This window comes from Ovis aries, chromosome 13, assembly GCF_016772045.2.
Source record: "Ovis aries strain OAR_USU_Benz2616 breed Rambouillet chromosome 13, ARS-UI_Ramb_v3.0, whole genome shotgun sequence".
NCBI classification, from domain to species: Eukaryota; Metazoa; Chordata; class Mammalia; order Artiodactyla; family Bovidae; genus Ovis; species Ovis aries.
In genome coordinates, this window is record NC_056066.1 from 67,147,930 (window position 1) to 67,164,706 (window position 16,777).

At 47.1% G+C, this 16,777-nt stretch overlaps 1 protein-coding gene across 1 annotated transcript in view; it reads left to right on the forward strand.

The window, feature by feature from the left end:
* The first annotated feature begins 12,573 nt into the window (after positions 1 to 12,573).
* Positions 12,574 to 16,777, forward strand: part of BPI (bactericidal permeability increasing protein) — a 31,015-nt gene continuing 26,811 nt past the window's right edge. Inside the window, 2 exon segments of the mRNA NM_001306124.1 lie at positions 12,574 to 12,756; positions 15,991 to 16,105. Of these exon segments, the coding sequence (NP_001293053.1) occupies positions 12,627 to 12,756; positions 15,991 to 16,105 (245 nt within the window). The 5' untranslated portion in view covers positions 12,574 to 12,626.

Here is a 16,777-nt window from a genome sequence, read left to right on the forward strand (position 1 = left end):
ACCCAGGGATCAAACCCAGGTCTCCCACATTGCAGGTGGCTTCTTTACCAGATGAGCCACAAGGGAAGCCCAGTAAAGAACCCGCCTGCCGATGGAAGAGACATAAGAGATGCGGGTTTGATCCCTGGGTCAGGAAGATCCCCTGGAGGAGGGCATGGCAACCCACTCCAATATTCTTGCCTGGAGAAGCCCAGAGACAGAGGAGCCTGGCGGGCTACAGTCCACAGGGTCACAAAGAGTCAGACACAGCTGAAGCGACTTAGCACGCACACATAGTATTATGCTGCTCGCAGTGCTCCATAATGCTAAGAGAAGAATAACCTTTTCATGTGACACCTCTGTTCAAAATCCTTTAATAGCTCCTGTCACCAACGTAGTCCTGGCCTCAGGCTGTGGTGGGGGCGGGGTGGAGGATCTGAATTCTTTCAAAGGATCTAGGAATCCAAATAGTTCAGGAAGGCTTGTCTGGAAGCCAGCACACATTCCCCAGGAGGGTAAGAAATGCTCTCAACCCCACCTGCTTCCCTGCTCTCACCATCCTCCCCTCCCCCTAGGAATCTGGAATTGCTACTCCAATTGGCTGGATTCTAGAACACTCATGGGTTCTTGTCTGATGGTGGGCAGGAGTCTCGGGGGTCTAAAGGGTACACAATCAGGTACCCATTTTCAGTTCTGCTCTGCGCTATGTGACCGGTAAGCCTAACCCAAGCTCATTCTGGTTTTCTCCCTCTCCCTCTCTCCACCCAAGCCAGCCATTGGGGATTCTCCCCTACGCAGTCAGCCAAAGGCTGGGAGGGGATGAGACGTAGGAAGAGACCTGCCCCTCTGCCTCTGGGTCCCAGGCCAGCCTCGGCCACTGGCCACTGGCCCAACTGACAATGAATCACTACTTTGCTTCTGAGTGTGACAGTCTGAGTTCAGCTCCCCAGGTGCAGAGGGGGCCAGGGGGTGGGAACTGGTCGGGCAAGTTTTCGTCATTTAGAGGTCCCTTAGCCTAACTATCAAAGATCGTCCAAATGTGCCCCTGCCTCTTCATCTCAAACGTCTCTAAACCCTGAGCTCAAAAAATGCAAATTCATTTTAAAATGTCTCTAGATTTGCAGTGGCTTTTTTTCAACTTACTGGCTGCAAACTTAACTATTATCACATGAGGATCTTCATACTTGAAAAACTTAGGGGACACTGGGCTCTGAGAACAAGACCACAACTTGCCTTTGCTTACCTCCACCTGACCTACCCTTCCCCCACACAGTCCATGGAGGTTGCTCAGGGGTCTAAGGGGATGTGCTTCTGCAGGAATCCTGACATTTCAGAGTCAATTTCATTATGCAACCTCACAGGAAGTGCTCCCTCCCCTCTTTTTGAGGTCCTCAATATCCACATGCCACTTCTCAGTTGTGTGGCCTTGGGGAAGCTACTTAATTTCTCTGAGCCTCAATTTTCTCATCTGTGAAATAGAGCCAATGATACCTACTTTCAGAGACAGGTGAGGATTATTAAAAGGGAATGTTAGCCAAGGGTTTGGCTTGGCTGTTGCCGAGGGATTCGTTTACATCCTCCAAAGACAGGGCTGCTCTTTACAGATGAGGACTCTGAGACCCAGAGAGGTGCAAAGACTCGTCCAAGTTCACATAGCCGAGTAGAGGCAAAGCCAGGGCTAAAAGCCTGGCCCCAGTCCTCACTGGCCACCCCTAACCCCAGCCTGCCCAGGTCTCCAGCCCTGTGCTCTCACCACTACCAAGCAGGGCCAGGCTGGCAATGGTTTTTTCCTTACCAGCAGCAGTCTCCAGGGCAGGCTGAGTACACACCTATTTCCCAATGTGGCTGGGGGGAAATGGCTCTGGGTGTTCCTTGGACATTTGGCAACTATGTGTTGCATTACTTCCTGTGATGTCCCTGGGGCTGGAGGAGGCCCAGCCTGCTGGAACCAACACTGTAACCCTGGCGAAGTGTTTCAGCTTCCAGAGAGAAATGAGAAGTGAGAGGGACACACTCCCTCCCCTCTGCTCCCTAGGAGAACCTCTCTGCTTTCTGTTTCCCTGTCCCACGGCCTTCAGCTCTCACCAGAAACTGTCCCTCCTGCAAAGCCAATACCTTCAGGCTCAGAAGTGACCTGCTTCTCTCAAACCCAAGGCTGCCCCTCCAGGGTCAAGGTCAATTCTCACCTCCTCCAGGAAGCCTCTGGGGATTGTCAAGCTGCACTTGTCCTCCTTAGGCTTCAAACAACTTATTGTCTGGAATTTATGCTCTGGGCTGTGACTCTTCTTTCATTTATTGACAATATATGTTTAAATTTTAATTTAAAAAATTGCTTGCAAGGATCTTAGTTCCTCTACCAGGCTTGAACTGGGCCTACAGCAGTCTTAACTGCCACGCTGAGTCCTGACTACTGGGCCATCAGGGAATTCTCCTAAACTTTCAATTTTTATAAAATTTTAAAGGTTCTGAAAGGAAGGTTGTTGCTGAGCCACGAAAGATGCTGGGATTCTTGGCCTCTGGAGGAGAGGAATTCAATCTGGGGCCCAGCTTGATTGCTCAGAGCTTTTGTGTAATAAAGTTTTATTAAATTATAAAAGAGATAGAGAAAGCTTCAGACATAGACATCAGAAGGGGGCAGAAAGAATGCCCCCCGGTAGCCTTTCAGTTCAGTTCAGTTCAGTCACTCAGTCATGTCCAACTCTTTGTGACCCCATGAATTATAGCACGTCAGGCCTCCCTGTCCATCACCAACTCCTGGAGTTCACCCAAATTCATGTCCATCGAGTCGGTGATGCCATCCAACCATCTCATCCTCTGTCGTACCCTTCTCCTCCTACCCCCAATCCCTCCCAGCTTCAGGGTCTTTTCCAATGAATCAACTCTTCACATGAGGTGGACAAAGTATTGGAGTTTCAGCCTCAGCATCAGCCCTTCCAATGAACACCCAGGACTGGTCTCCTTTAGGATAGACTGGTTGGATCTCCTTGCAGTCCAAGGGACTCTCAAGAGTCTTCTCCAACACCACAGTTCAAAAGCATCAATTCTTCAGTGCTCAGCTTTCTTCACAGTACAACTCTCACATCCATACATGACCACTGGAAAAATCATAGCCTTGACTAGACAGACCTTTCTTGGCAAAGTAATATCTCTGCTTTTTAATATGCTATCTAGGTTGGTCATAAGCTTCCTTCCAAGGACTAAGTGTCTTTTAATTTCATGGCTGCAATCACCATCTGCAGTAATTTTGGAGCCCAAGAAATAAAGACTGACCCTGTTTCCACTGTTTCCCCATCTATTTGCCATGAAGTGATGGGACCAGATGCCATGATCTTCGTTTTCTGAATGTTGAGCTTTAAGCCAACTTTTTCACTCTCCTCTTTCATCAAGAGGCTTTTAGTTCCTCTTCACTTTCTGCCATAAGGGTGTATCATCTACATATCTGAGGTTATTGATATTTCTCCTTTAGCAGGATGTTATATACCTATCAGCAAGCTGTTAATTAGAAAAAGGAGATGTCTCAAAACTCAGAGTGGCACCAGGTCTCTCAACCACAACATGGACTTTGAGATAACACTGGCACCAGGTGAGTCATCCCTGGCCTTAAAACGATTGACATAAATCTTGAAGAAAGGCAGGTTTCCAAGTAAATATGGAGATTCATTAACATAGAATAGGGGAACAGTGTATGAGTAAAACATACAGGTTTGTTGGGCCCTTATCAGTTGAACACTTCATGCAAAGATGGGCACAATAAAGGACAAAAATAGTATTGACCTAACAGAAGCAGAAGATATTAAGAGGAGATGGCAGGAATACACAGAAGAACTATACAAAAAAGATCTTCACAACCCAGATAACCATGATGGTGTGATCACTCACCTAGAGCCAGACAATCTTGGAATGCAAAGTCAATTGGGCTTTAGCAAGCATCACTATGAACAAAGCTAGTGGAGGTGATGGAATTCCAGTTGATCTATTCCAAATCCTAGAAGATGATGCTGTGAAAGTACTGCACTCAATATGCCAGCAAATCTGAAAAACTCACCAGTGGCCACAGGAGTGGAAAAGGTCAGTTTTCACTCAGATCCCAAAGAAAGGCAATGCCAAAGAATGTTCAAACCACCTCACAGTTGCACTCATCTCACACGCTAGCAAAGTAATGCTTAAAATTCTCCAAGCCAGGCTTCAACAGTATGTGAACTGTGAAATTCCAGATGTTCAAGCTGGATTTAGAAAAGGCAGAGGAACCAGAGATCAAATTGTCAATATCTGTTGGATCATTGAAAAAGGAGAGTTCCAGAAAAATATCTACTTCTCCTTTATTGACTATGCCAAAGCCTTTGACTGTGTGGATCACAACAAACTGTGGAAAATTCTTCAAGAGATGGGAATACTAAACCACCTGACCTGCCTCCTGAGAACTCTGTATTGCAGGTCAAGAAGCAAAGTTAGAACTGGACATGGAACCACAGACTGGTTCCAAATAGGAAAAGGAGTACGTCAAGGCTGTATATTGTCACCCTGTTTATTTAACTTATATGCAGAGTACAACATGAGAAACGCTGGGTTGGATGAAGCCCAAGCTGGAATCAAGATTGCCGGGAGAAACATCAATAACCTCAGATATGCAGATGATACCACCCTTATGGCAGAAAGTGAAGAGGAACTAAAGAGCCTTTTGATAAAAGTGAAAGAGGAGAGTGAAAAAGTTGGCTTAGAGCTCAACATTCAGAAAACTAAGATCATGGCATCTGGTCCCATCACTTCATGGCAAATAGATGGGGAAACTCCGGAAACAGTGACATACTTTATTCCTGGGGGCTGGAAAATCACTGCAGATGGTGACTGCAGCCATGAAATTAAAGGATGCTTACTCCTTGGAAGAGAAGCTATGACCAACTAGGCAGCATATTAAAAAGTTGAGACAAAAGTCCGTCTGGTTAAAGCTATGGTTTTCCCAGTGGTCATGTATGGACGTAAGAGTTGGACCATAAAGAAAGCTGAGCACCAAAGAATTTATGCTTTTGAACTGTGGTGTTGGAGAAGACTTTTGAGAGTCCCGTGGACTGCAAGGAGATCAAACCAGTCCATCCTAAAGGAAATCAGTCCTGAATATTCATTGGAAGGACTGATGCTGAAGCTGAAACTCCAATACTTTGGCCACCTGGATGCGAAGAACTGACTCACTGGAAAAGACCCTGATGCCGGGCAAGATTGAAGGCAGAAGGAGAAGGGGACAACACAGGATGAGATGGTTGGATGGCATCACTGACTTTATGGACGTGAGTTTGAGTAAGCTCTGAGAGTTGGTAATGGACAGGGACACCTGGTGTGCTTCAGTCCACGGGGTCACAAAGAGTCAGACACGACTGTTCTGGGGCTTCCTTTGTGGCTCAGCTGGTAAAGAATCCGCCTGCAATGCAGGAGACCTGGGTTCGATCCCTGGGTTGAGAAGATCCCCTGGAGAAGGGAAAGGCTACCCACTCAGTATCCTGGCCTGGAGAATTCCATGGGCTGTATAGTCCATGGAGTCTCAGAGCTGGACATGACTGAGCCACTTTCACTTCACTTCACTTATGGGTTCTGCATCTTAAGCGGAACTGACTTGGAGAAAAACTGAGTCTAGGATAAATACATAGTTCATTAACATAGATTTAAGACAAACATTTCCATAAGAAAGACACACACTGGTTAGCTCAAGGTTTGAGAAAAGTTAAGTTCAGGTGGAGCCAGGTATCATGGCAACACATATTTTAAGAGAAACCTCCTTTTAATTTTGTATAGAGAAGGGGAAAAAAAAAATCTGATACTTGTATTTTTCCTCCTGCCGCCTGAGAGAGAGATAAAAAATGTCTGACACTTGCACCCTATTCCCTCTGTTTGGAGACCCCTGGGCTTCCTGCCCGTTACCCTCTCAGTTGCTTTCCATTTACAGCTATGACAAAATATTGGCTAGAAACCCCATGTTGTTCAGTGCATCCTTGAACCCATCTTATACCCAATAGTTTATGCCCCCCACTCCCACACCCCTCTAGTACCCCTCCTCCCTTCCCACTGGTAACCACTAGTTTGTTCTCTATGAATCCGCTTCTTTTATATTATATTCACTAGTTTGTTGTATTCATTTACTCACTACTGAATATATCTTGTGATCTACTGTAAGAATTGCACTAGTCATAAAAATAATAAGAGAAAGATTCACACTCACCTCTAAGACAAGGTACCCAAAGGGTCCTTTTTATGAGACTCAAGGGTCTGGAAGAGACCTTTGTTAGCCTAACAAGATAGGGGAGACACCCGCTCAAGAGGTGGTTGTTGTTGTTCGGTCACTCAGTCATGTCCAATTCTCTGCGACCCCATGGACTGTAGCTTGCCGGGCTTCTCTGTCCATGGGATTCTCCAGGCAAGAATACTGGAGTGGGTTGGAGCGGGTTGCCATGCCCTTCTCCAGCAAGAGGTTATTGCCATAGTACAAAACATCGTTTTTTTTTCTTTTGGCTGCTCTGGGTCTTAGTTTGTCACGGTGCAAGGGCTTTGTCTAGTGGAGCACGGGCTCTAGAGAACTCAGCCTCAGTAGCTGCAGTGCACAGATTTTAATTGCCCCTCAGCACATGGGATCTTAGTTCCCTAACCAGGTATCAAACCCCTATCCCCTGCCTTGGAAGGTGGATTCTTAACCACTAGACCACCAGGGAAGTCCTATGATTGCCTTTTAGATACTACACACCCTGAGGCCTGATCTCCATGAGGTCCTATTCCTCCCTTCCCCTCCACCCCCCAGGACCCTCCACGAACCCCTTCCTGTTCCTGCACCCCAAATCCAGGGTCAGTAAATAACTGACCACATACACGGGAAGCCAGACACCCAGAGGAAGTGGGGCCAGGAGGGAAAGAGCTGGTGGATCAGGGGCAGAGGGGGAGGAAGACGTTTCCGGGACTTCCACCAACCACAAGGATGGCCTCATCGTTACACTGGGTGGGGCCTGAAGAAGAGCTGCCCCCAAGGATGGAGTGCGGGGCAAATGAGGAGACAGGAGCAGCAAAGTTAAGTGACAAAGTCAAGTTCACAAAGCAAGTAAGTGGCAAGCTGGGATCCGTGTCCAGGTCTGTAGGGTTTTAGCCCACACTCCTAACTGCCTTGCTGTGCTGGGACGGGGCGTTTCTCCCCACAGTGCCTGGCTGAGTGGCAGCTCACAGAGGCCACGTGAGCACTAGACCTCTCCTGCACATGTCCAGCCTAAACCCAAAGACCTGACAACCGACGGCTCAGTGCGTGATGCCCCTAGTGTTTTCCTGGGGACTCCAGGACTCTTCAACCAGCTGGTCATGATGGTTAAATTATGACTATTTCTTGAGCACTTTCTCCATGCCAATCGATTCATGCCTATTATTTAATCCCCAGAACAGCCATGTGGGCATTGTTTCCCCATATTTAAATGAGGAACCGAAATTTCAGAAGGGTCAAATAACTTGATCAGAGCAAATAACTTGGCTGGAACTATAAACTCAGGGCTCCAAGCCAAACGCACTTTCTTTTGGAAAAAATCAACATCCTAAGGAGCATGGATTAGAAAGGTGGAAAGAACCAGCCCATGAATCATCCACTCTTGACCCATCCCACCTCTAAATTTCTGCTGAGGTAGTGTATTTTCCTATGTTGTTGAGTTGGGACAACAGGAGACAGTTTGAATGGATGACAGAACTATTCTATATTCTTATGGTGATCCTGGTTATACATAGCTGTACATGTATTAACGATTCATAGAGGTAAAAGAAACTATATAAAGTAAATATGGCATATTGTTAAGATTTTACAAATTTGGGTAGTCTGTTCTTACCTTTATATTTGGAAGACTTTACAATAATAACAAAAAGGCCAAAAAAGAGGAAGAAAAAAAAGAAGAGGAGAAGGGGGAGGAGACACTGGAAAAAGCCTGTTTAGATGCAATGGCTGGAGCTGCTGCAGTCATCTTGCGACTGTCAATGAAAAATTACTCAGTCAATCTGAGAAAGAGAAGAAAATTTTTATTTGAGCCAAACTGAGGATTGTAATCCAGGAATATGAGAAATTAATCTGTGAACTTAGTTTCCCCTTCTCCATTCTTTGGCCACTGAATAAAACTTGTATTGTTTCAATCTCAAACAAAAACAGGAACAGCATCTCAGAAAGTTCTGAGGGCTGTTCTACCATTAGAAGTCAAGACACAGTTACATAAGTTTTTTGAGACAGAGGACTGTACATTAGATGATGAATCACTGACATTTTACACAATCTAGATATGCAAGTACAAGGTGATGATGAGAGCCCCTTACAAGATCAAGAAGGAATGTTACCTTTCCATCAAGAAGAGTTGTCTTCTTGATGCTGGGAGAATGCTTCTCTTCAGGGCTGAGCTGGTATTTCTGCCAACAGCGAAGATTTGGCCGATGCCTAATGCAGATACACGATGCACAGTTAGAAGGGAGAGAGGAAGCCAAAGGACAGAAATAAATTTTTTATGTTTAGATTTTTCTTGTCTTGCCATAAAATATTTCACACAACCATGAAAGAAGCCACTGTAAGGGTAAATCTGAGATAATAGGGTGGCAGAGCAGACAGGTGTGGAGAGATGGTAAATTCCTGTTAATTAATGAATTCTTTTAATTCACATTTTTGTTGCAAATTTGGTGGGGGTTTTTTTCCTGGCCAGACAGCATGTGGGATCATAAAGGTGCCCCAACCAGGGATGAAATCCACAACTCCTACAGTGAAAGCAGAGTCTTAACCACTGGATGCCAGGGAGGTCTTGTTAGCTGTCGAATTAATCAGATTCTCAAACCTGCTCTCTCTCTGAACTTCATCTCTGAGACATGGGTAGACTGTTGAAGCCAATGTGAGCTGGGGATTTCTGTTGCTTGGGTTGAAGACACTGTCACTCACACCAAGTAAAGAGTCAGGTCTGAAGCAATGGGGCCCCACCATAGCCAGGGGCAGAACCGAAAAGGAGGTCAGAGGTTTGCTGATGGACTCATCTGGATTTGACTGAGCACAGGCATCAGAAGCCAGTGGGGCTGGCTTATTCAGAAACTTGCCAGTTGGTTTTAAGACTCTTAGGTTGTGGCAATTTAAGTTATCATTCTGTGAGTTTCCTCGTAATACCCTTTTCTTGTCTGATATCCTCACAGAGGCAATATCTGCCTGGACCCAGGGGACCCAGGAATTTGGGGCAGTTAGAGCTGCAGGTATTCAAAACTGTGTAAGATAACTTTTCAAACAACTGATTTTCTGACAAGTCATCAGTCTACGTGTTTCAGCACGTGTCTTCCTCGCACGGATACAGACACGGGAGTCTGGGGGCCCAGGAAGGCAGAGCTAGGGTGAAGACCCAGGGTGACAAGTTCTCTTATAAACTACCCCAAGAAGAGAGAATATTTCTCTCCAAGAAAGGCACTGCGACCTTGACAGGGACATAATTGCCTTGTGACTCAGTTTCCTTATCTTCAAAATGGAGGATAATTATTCCTCTCTCACAGGTTATTTGGGGCTTCCCTGGTGGCTCAGACAGTAAAGAATCCACGTGCAATGCAGGAGACTTGGGTTTGATCCCTGGGTTGGGAAGATCCCCTGGAGAAGGGAATGGCAACCCACTCCAGTGATCTTGGCTGAGAAATCCTATGGACAGAAGAGCCTGGCGGGCTACTATCCATGGGACACAACTGAGCGACTAACGATTTCTTCACTTTTCACTGGTTATTTAAAGGCTTGAAGACAATACATATAAAGTGTCATAGTAGATGCTCTGTCCACAGCCACTGTTTTCATTCTACAGCAAGCCAGAAGGATTCTTGTTGTGGTGGGTGGCGGCAGGAAGGGAGATCCTTTCAGAAACAGTGGAAAGAGAAGAAAGAAAAAAAATTCAGAAGGTCTCATGTCCTCCAGGCTCAATGGGCTTCATTAGACTTTCATCAAATCAGAGTCGGGGAGACTGGGCATCAGGGGGCTGATGAGGACCCAGCAGGAGAGAAGCTAGCCTCCCTGTCTGCAGCCCCGCCCCTCCTCTCATCACCATGGAGATGGTGCCCACTGCCTGGTGGGGTTCCTGCCTACACTGGACCTGAGCCTGCTGCAAAGGGAGGGGCAGGGGCCTAGCAGACAGAATTCTGACTGGAAAGTTGGAGGGAGGGTGGGGACTGTGTGTGCTGATGCCAGCCTCCCCTACCCGGCCCCAGCTCCCAAGATGCTGAAGGACTCAGGTTGGTGTGGGATGTATCTGTGTTTGAATCCCAGCTCTGCTAGCAGCCTAGCCGCGTGACTGTGGAAAGAACACTTCCCCTCTCGAAGCCTCAGGCTTCACATCTGTCAAAGGAAAGGGGAAAGGGTATAAGAACAAAAGCCTAGTGAAGAAAACTGTAGGTTAAGGAAGCAATGAAATACAGAGAACCGCACACACTGTTCATGAAAAAAGGGAACTTCACAAAACCGGCATTGATTACATATTTCTGTGTTGAAAGACATACCTGATCTACGCTTACCAAAAGTGGGGAGCGAGGAGAGAAATACTCTATAATACACTTCTGCTTGTCCTCTCTGGAACAGGATTGCACATAATTTTTATTTATATTTTTTTGGTTCTTTCTCAAATTTTGGCCCATGAACATGGATTACTTTGAAAGCCAGAGTGACAGTAATAGCTACCATTTGTGAGCATGTTATGCATGGGGTATTGTGTTAAGTGCTTTACATGATTTAAAGCCCTTTATGTCTTCACAATAACCCGAGGTGGGGGGTGTACTCTGGTTATCTTCACTTTACAAAGAGGAATTGAGGTTCAGAGAGGTTAAGGGGCTTGACCAAGGTCAAACCACCACAGAGTGGCAAAGCTGAGCTTTAAAACCAGTTAAAATACCAGACTCAAAATTCAAGCATTTAATTATTACCACTATTGCCTCTCAGAACAAGAAAATGCTTCAGGCTCTGTTTCCTTAAAGGTTTTACTGTGGAAAACACCAAGGAAATCAGAAGTAGAAAGAAAAATACAAGTCTCAGTCATAAAATGAGTAAGTTCTGGGGATCTAATGCACAGCATGATAATTGCAGTTAAGAATACTATACACTTGGAATTTGTTAAGAGAGTAAATCTTCATTCTCACTACACATACCAAATGATAACCACGTGAAGAGAGAGATGAGTTAATTAGTTTGGTTGTGGCAATCACTTCACAATGTATACATATATTGAATTATCACACTATACACTTTAAATGTACATTTGACCCTTAAACAATGCAAGGCTAGGGGTGCTGACTCCCACATCCCAAGCAGTTGAAAATTCGAGTATAACTTAAGAGTCTGACCTCCATATACGCAGTTCCATCATATCTGAGGTTCCACATCTATGGATTCAACCAACCACAGGTGGTGTAGGACGGCAGTACATATTTATTGAAGGAAATCCGTATACAAATGCCCCTGCACAGTTCAAACTTGTGCTGTTCAAGGAGCAACTGTGTACAATTTTGCCAATTATACCTCAGTAAAGCATAAAAAAAAGACAATATAATCAACTCTGATATCTCTACCACCCAGCTTCCCAGAAGTTCTTGGATGGAGGGATTTGGGTGGAGGGTTCAGGGAGGGGGGAAAGGAAAGGGAATGACACTCACAGCCAGAAGTCTCGACTTACACATACTACACACACACACCATACACACACACCACATATACATACACACACCACACCACACACACACCACACACCACACACACCACACCACATGCATACACACACCACACCACACACATACCACACACACCACACCACACACACACCACACACACCACACCACACACACCACACAACATGCATACACACATCACACACACAATACACCACATCACATACATACACACACAACAAACACAACCACACACACCACACACACCACACCACATGCATACACACATCACACACACAATACACCACATCACATACATACACAACAAACACAACCACACACACCACACACACCATACCATACACACATCACACATGCATACATACACCACACATACATACATACCACAATACATACACTTACACCATACCACACACCCCTAAACATACATACACACACACCACACACACACACACCACACATGCATACACACTTCACACATACATACAACATACCACACCACATACACAAACACACCCCAAACACAACCACACACACACCACATATACATACATACACCACATATATACACACACACACCACACCACACACACACTACACATGCATACACACATCACACATACATAAAACATACCATACCACACACACACCCCAAACACAACCACACACACCACACATACATACACACCATACATCACACATACATACACACATGCCACACACACACACACACACACACACACACACACACACACGGCTCCCAGGCTTCAGTGCTGGCTGTTCTGGGGCTGTGGCCCCAGCCATACAGTGGGGAACCGCAGGCAGGCGGCCGCCCGCCCCTCTTCCGGCCCTGCTCGTGTTCCTTCCTCCTTTCTTGTTCTCCTGACTTGCATTTCCACAGCTGCCTCCTTTATAGGTCCCTGGTTCCCCTCCAGGACCTCGAGGTTTTGGCAGCTCTGCAGGACGAAGACATGGCCCGCGGCCCTGGCAGCGCGCGGAGGTGGGCAGCCCTGGTGGTGCTGGTCGCCCTGGGCACGGCTGTGACAACGACGACCAACCCAGGCATCGTGGCCAGGGTCACCCAGAAAGGCCTGGACTACGGTAACTGGCTGCCTTCCTTTCCTTCTCTCCCATCACTGACTGAGCACCTGCTGTGTGCAGCCCTTTAATCCAGAGTATGGCCTGCTCACTGCTCCTTCAAGGAGGCCCTCTCACCCTGTCTTACAGAGCAAGAAGCTGGGCCAGGGTGAGTCACCCAGGGTCACAGAGCTGGGAAGCCGCAGCGGAGGGGATGGAACCCTAGTCTGGAGGACTCTGAGTCCAGTGCTCAGGCCCCTCATGGTCCCCCTCCCTCTACCCAATACCCGATTCGGGCTTGGGCCCTTCACTTCCTTCCTAGCTGGTTCTCAGCCCTGATACTCGTCTGGCAGCCCCTGGCTCAGTCCTCAGCGTGGGCCGAGCTTCGGCTCCATGAAGAGCGGGGGTGCTTGGCAGCCACACTCTGCACAGTAGCCAGCCGGGTGCCACAGAGAGGATCCCCCCAGGCCACTCCCTCAGGCCCAGACGCAGCAGAGAATGTTATGAAGCAGCCTCCTGACCTGCTCAGATCAGTGCCAGGCACTATGCCAAAAGCACAAAATGTTACTAGTGGCCTTTACAGATGAGCAGACAGACTGGAAGGAGGGAGGGGGAAGGAGGTGGCCTGGATCTGAGCTCTGGTCTGTGAAGTATCGGCGTGGGGCTGCTCAATGCTGCCTCTCGGTGGCAGAGATATGACCTGCAGAACAGTGGGGGACAGCTGGTGCCAGCGACATCAGACCCAGGAGAAGGCAGGCTCTCAGGGGCGGTGGACCCCCAGGGGAATCAGGACAGGACCGAAGTGAAGTGAAGTGAAAGTTGCTCAGTCGTGTCCAACTCTTTACAACCCCATGGACTATACAATCCATGGAATTCTCTAGGCCAGAATACTGGAGTGGGAAGCCTTTCCCTTCTCCAGAGGATCTTCCAACCCAAGGATCGAACCCAGGACTCCTGCATTACAGGTGGATTCTTTACCAGCTGAGCCACAAGGGAAGCCCAAGAATACTGGAGTGGGTAGCCTTTCCCTTCTCCAGAGGATCTTCCCAACCCAAGGATCGAACCCAGGACTCCTGCATTACAGGTGGATTCTTTACCAGCTGAGCCACAAGGGAAGCCCAAGAATACTGGAGTGGGTAGCCTATCCCTTCTCCAGAGGATCCTCCTGACCAGGAATCGAATCAGGGTCTCCTGAATTGCAGGTGGATTCTTTACCAATTGAGCTATCAGGAAAGCCCAGGACAGGACACCTGGCATTCCATCCCTGAATTCCTACCCCAGCCCAGGCAGGACACCTGTGAATCCCAGGGTTGCAGACGGAAGGCTCCCAGTGAGCTAGGAGAAAAGATTATGCCCCTGCCCTGTACTCAGACCTGGAGCGCCTCTGGTCGCTTCCCAGGAGCAGAGACTTGGGCTCAGCCTTTAAGCCTAAAAGTCTTCACATTCTGTCAGAGCAGCCTCGGTCCCGCCTTCTACTCACACCCCATACAGCCATCATGAGTGTCCTGAAGTGCAGTGGAGCGGTTCAGGACCCTCATTACTGACACTATTCAGCGGCTCCCGAGTGCCTTCAGAAGGCGTCCTGGGCTTGGCCTTAGAGACCCTTCGAGACCTGGCCCCTGCAGATCCACTGATGGTGGCCATCCCACAGTTTCATTTCTCTCTGGGCAGTGCCAGTCTATGTCTGGTTTACTTTTGGACCCCCAGAAGGCCTGTCCCAGGGCGCGGGCTCTGGAAACAGAAGGCCTGAATTCAGATGCTGCCTCCCTCAGCTGTCAGCTGTGTGGTCACCTTTCTGAGTCTGTTTCCTTGTCTGTGAATTGGGAGGTTAAAAGACCCACTGGGCTTCTTCCCTCGTGGCTCGGTTGGTAAAGACTTCCTGCAGTGTGGGAGATCTGGGTCTGAAATCAGTTCTTTTCAACCAGACTTACTACCCAGGATTGTTCAGATTCGCCTATGTTCAGTTACACGTATGTAACTTAATACACGCATGGAGCCCAGAATTGTGCCAGGAACAGAGTAAGAACCTGATAAATGTTGTTGTTGTTGTTACTATTATTATTACTATGCTTAACTGGCTCTTGGAAAAACACAAATCCTGGGATCCATCATTTTACCGCTTATTCTTCTCATTTAACTTGTTTGCACATAATAAAGGATGGCAGAATTCCTGACCCTGGGGACATTCATTCGTTTAGTCATCCATCAGGTATTAAGTTCTAGTCTCTGTGGTAAATGTGGCAGACATCTGTGACATCCGTCTCTGGCCTTGGGCGGCTTACATCTAGTAGGGGAGAGATATATTAATTGAAAAATCACATGAATAGTTGCATAATTACAAAAGGTAATGCGAGCTCCAAAAGAGATATCCACAGCATTGTAAGAATGATAACAAGCAGGATCACACTCTTCTGACGAACCAGAGAAAGTTCCTAGAAGAAATGATGACTAGAAGCTGACCAGGTGAAGATGAGAGGAAAAGGTTTCCCAGGCAGTGGGAAAGGTGCATGCAAAGATCCTGTGGTGAGAGAGTCCAAAACCCAGACAGACACAGTGTCTGTGAGGGAAGAGCACAGAGCAGATGATCAATAAACACCCACAGGATGCATGACTGGGTGTTTGGAGCGGGTGATATTTCAAACTAAGTGTTGGCGAATAAGCATGGCAAACTAGTTGGCCTAAGCATGGCTTTTACATTTTTAAATGGCTGGAGAAAAATTAAAAGGAGAATCCTGTCTCAGGCCGTGTGAAAATGATGTGTGTGCTATGTACACTAAGTTATTTCAGTCTTCAGTGTCCGACTCTTTGCGACCCCATGGACTTCAGCTAGCCAGGCTCCTCTGTCCATGGGTTTCTCCAGGCAAGAATACTGGGGTGGGTAGCCATGCCCTCCTCCAGGGGATCTTCCTGACCCAGGAATTGAACCCATGTCTCTCATGTCTCTTGCACTGGCAGGCGGGTTCTTTACCACTAGCGACACTGATGTGAAATTCAAATTTCATTTTCTATCAGTAAAGTTTTATTGTAACAAAGCCATATCTATTCATTGACTTACTGTCTATGGCTGCTTTTGTACAATAACCTCTAAGCTGAGTGGTTGTGACGGAGAGAGTAAGATCTAAAAAACAGAAAATGTTTATTATTGGGGCATTGACAACAGCCTTTAACTGAGCCCTGCTATAGACCTTTCCAATCCCACCATCTCTGCTATGAACCAGCTACATGCCTCTGACCTCTGCTTCCTCTCTCTCCTCTCAGCCTGCCAGCAGGGAGTGCTTACTCTGCAGAAAGAGCTGGAGAAGATAACAATTCCCACTTTCTCAGGAAACTTTAAGATAAAATACCTCGGGAAAGGGCAATACAGCTTCTTCAGGTAAGCCCTGTCCAGCTCAGTCCTCCGTGTTCAGGACTGTCGTGTGTTGGGGCCACCAAGACCTAGACTCATAGAGTCACAAATTCCTAGACTCAGAGAGGTTAGAGGATCCTAAAGCTAATGTTTACATCATTCTGAGGGGATACAGTCCCCAAGCTGCATGTAGAAGAAACCACCCAAACTGTCTTTCAGGCACTCACTATGACTCCCGAAGGGATGTCATAAATCCCCAAACTGTGCCAAGCCCTTATGTTAACTGGGATTAGGGGTGGAGGTGAGGTTTCTATGACAGAAAACCTAATCAGAAATGACCTTAACCAAAATGTAGGGGCTCAGAGGACTGAGATGTCCCTGGAATCATCTGGCTTCAGGTTCAGCTTGAGGAAGGCCCAAATATCACTGGACCCTGTTTTTCTCTTGCCATCTCTCAGCATCTCTTCCCTCTGGAAAGGCTAGTTCTCGGGTAGGATGTCCCTATACAGAGGCCATCAGCATCTTCTCAGCATTCCCAGCCCTGTAAGAGGAAGGCACTGTCTTCTTACTCAAGCAAAACTCCTAGGATTCACTCTGATTGGTCCATTTTAGGTCCATACACACTGCTGAACCAATCACTGTGGCCAGGGAATAGAAAACATGGATGAGCTTGTACTGAAGTCTCAGGCTCCACCCCCC